Source organism: Amphimedon queenslandica, unplaced genomic scaffold, assembly GCF_000090795.2.
Source record: "Amphimedon queenslandica unplaced genomic scaffold, v1.1 AMPQUscaffold_1380_Cont26608, whole genome shotgun sequence".
Taxonomy (NCBI): Eukaryota; Metazoa; Porifera; class Demospongiae; order Haplosclerida; family Niphatidae; genus Amphimedon; species Amphimedon queenslandica.
Genome location: NW_003558275.1, coordinates 1 through 1,154, shown reverse-complemented (window position 1 = coordinate 1,154; position 1,154 = coordinate 1). Strand labels below are relative to the sequence as shown.

General features: G+C 34.2%; 1 protein-coding gene across 2 annotated transcripts; it reads right to left on the bottom strand.

Moving 5' to 3' along the window:
- Window positions 1–7: 7 nt before the first annotated feature.
- Window positions 8–723, bottom strand: LOC109593466 (uncharacterized). Of its 2 annotated transcripts, none has more exons than XM_020008532.1 (6): window positions 646–723; window positions 464–556; window positions 357–419; window positions 243–305; window positions 136–198; window positions 8–92 (listed from the first exon to the last, which is right to left on the bottom strand). In XM_020008532.1, exons 1-6 carry the CDS (start codon window positions 698–700, stop codon window positions 16–18), a joined length of 414 nt encoding a protein of 137 aa, XP_019864091.1. In that variant the 5' UTR covers window positions 701–723; the 3' UTR covers window positions 8–15. The 2 variants fall into 2 exon arrangements, with proteins under 2 accessions (XP_019864091.1, XP_019864092.1); XM_020008533.1 differs by having other exon boundaries at window positions 8–89.
- Between the last annotated feature and the right edge of the window lie 431 nt (window positions 724–1,154).

Sequence of the window (1,154 nt, the reverse complement as noted above, 5' to 3'; positions counted from 1 at the left end):
TTACATTTCTTTTCATTATTTCTTACTTTTAGTAGTCCTTTTACCACGACCAATTCCAGTAACACCAACACTCTCATTAGCAGTAACACCTAATAAAATAGCGCAATAGTTACATTTCTTTTCATTATTTCTTACTTTTAGTAGTCCTTTTACCACGACCAATTCCAGTAACACCAACACTCTCATTAGAAGTAACACCTAATAAAATAGCAATAATTACATTTTCTGTCATTATTTCTTACTTTTAGTAGTTCTTGTACCACGACCAACTCCAGTACTTCCCATACTCTCATTAGCAGTATCACCTAATAAAAGAGCAATAATTACATTTCTTGTTTCTTGTCATTAACTCTTACATTTGGTAGTCCTTTTACCACGACCAACTCTAGTACCTCCAATACTCTCGTTAGCAGTAACACCTAATAAAAGGAATAATAATTTCATTTTTGTCATCATTTCTTACTTTTAGTAGCCCTTGTGCTACGTCCAGCAATTCTATTTGGCTCATTTGACTCATATGAGAACAAGCAAGTTTCCTCAAGTGAGATACTGTAATCTAAATGGTTAAACAAGTTAAAATTACAGTAAATACTTCTGGCCATGCACATTAATAATTTTAATTTAAGTGACAATGCTTATATATACCTGAGATACATGTATCTTCAGCAGCTTTTTTGTTGTTTCTTCTCGTCCTTGCCATTTCTTTCTCTCTATTCTTTCTTTCTCTCTCTTCTTTTTTTCTCTTGGTTTCTTCCAACCTCTCCTCTTTTTTTCTTTCCTGCTCTTGTCTTTTTCTTTCCTTCTCTGCTAACATCTCATTCTTCAGTCTCTCCTTATTATGTAATATTTTAAGATTTTCAGCACTTGTGAGAACTTTGCTATAATTCCTTGGATAATTAGGAGGTTTTGTTATCTCAGGCTGTGGTGGTTTTAAAATCTTTTTAAAAGTAGAAACTCGAGGAGCTCCCTCACCAATAAGAAGATTACTTGAAGTAGCAATGGATGACTGAGATGCTGGTAAGCAAGCAGATGAAGTACATGTAGATGAAGCAGGAGGTACAGAAGGAGGCAAATCAGTAGATGGAGGCAAGTCAGTAGATGAAGGCAAGTCTGTAATTTCTGTATTACTATCACAAAATTTTCTAAGCCACAAA

Coding starts and splice junctions, on each gene's coding strand:
- LOC109593466 (XM_020008532.1), bottom strand. CDS start 700: ATGGCAAGGACGAGAAGAAACAACAAAAAAGCTGCTGAAGATACATGT. Junction 420..463: donor TAGCACAAGGGCTACTAAAA/GTAAGAAATGAT, acceptor TCCTTTTATTAG/GTGTTACTGCTAACGAGAGT. Junction 306..356: donor TGGTAAAAGGACTACCAAAT/GTAAGAGTTAAT, acceptor CTCTTTTATTAG/GTGATACTGCTAATGAGAGT.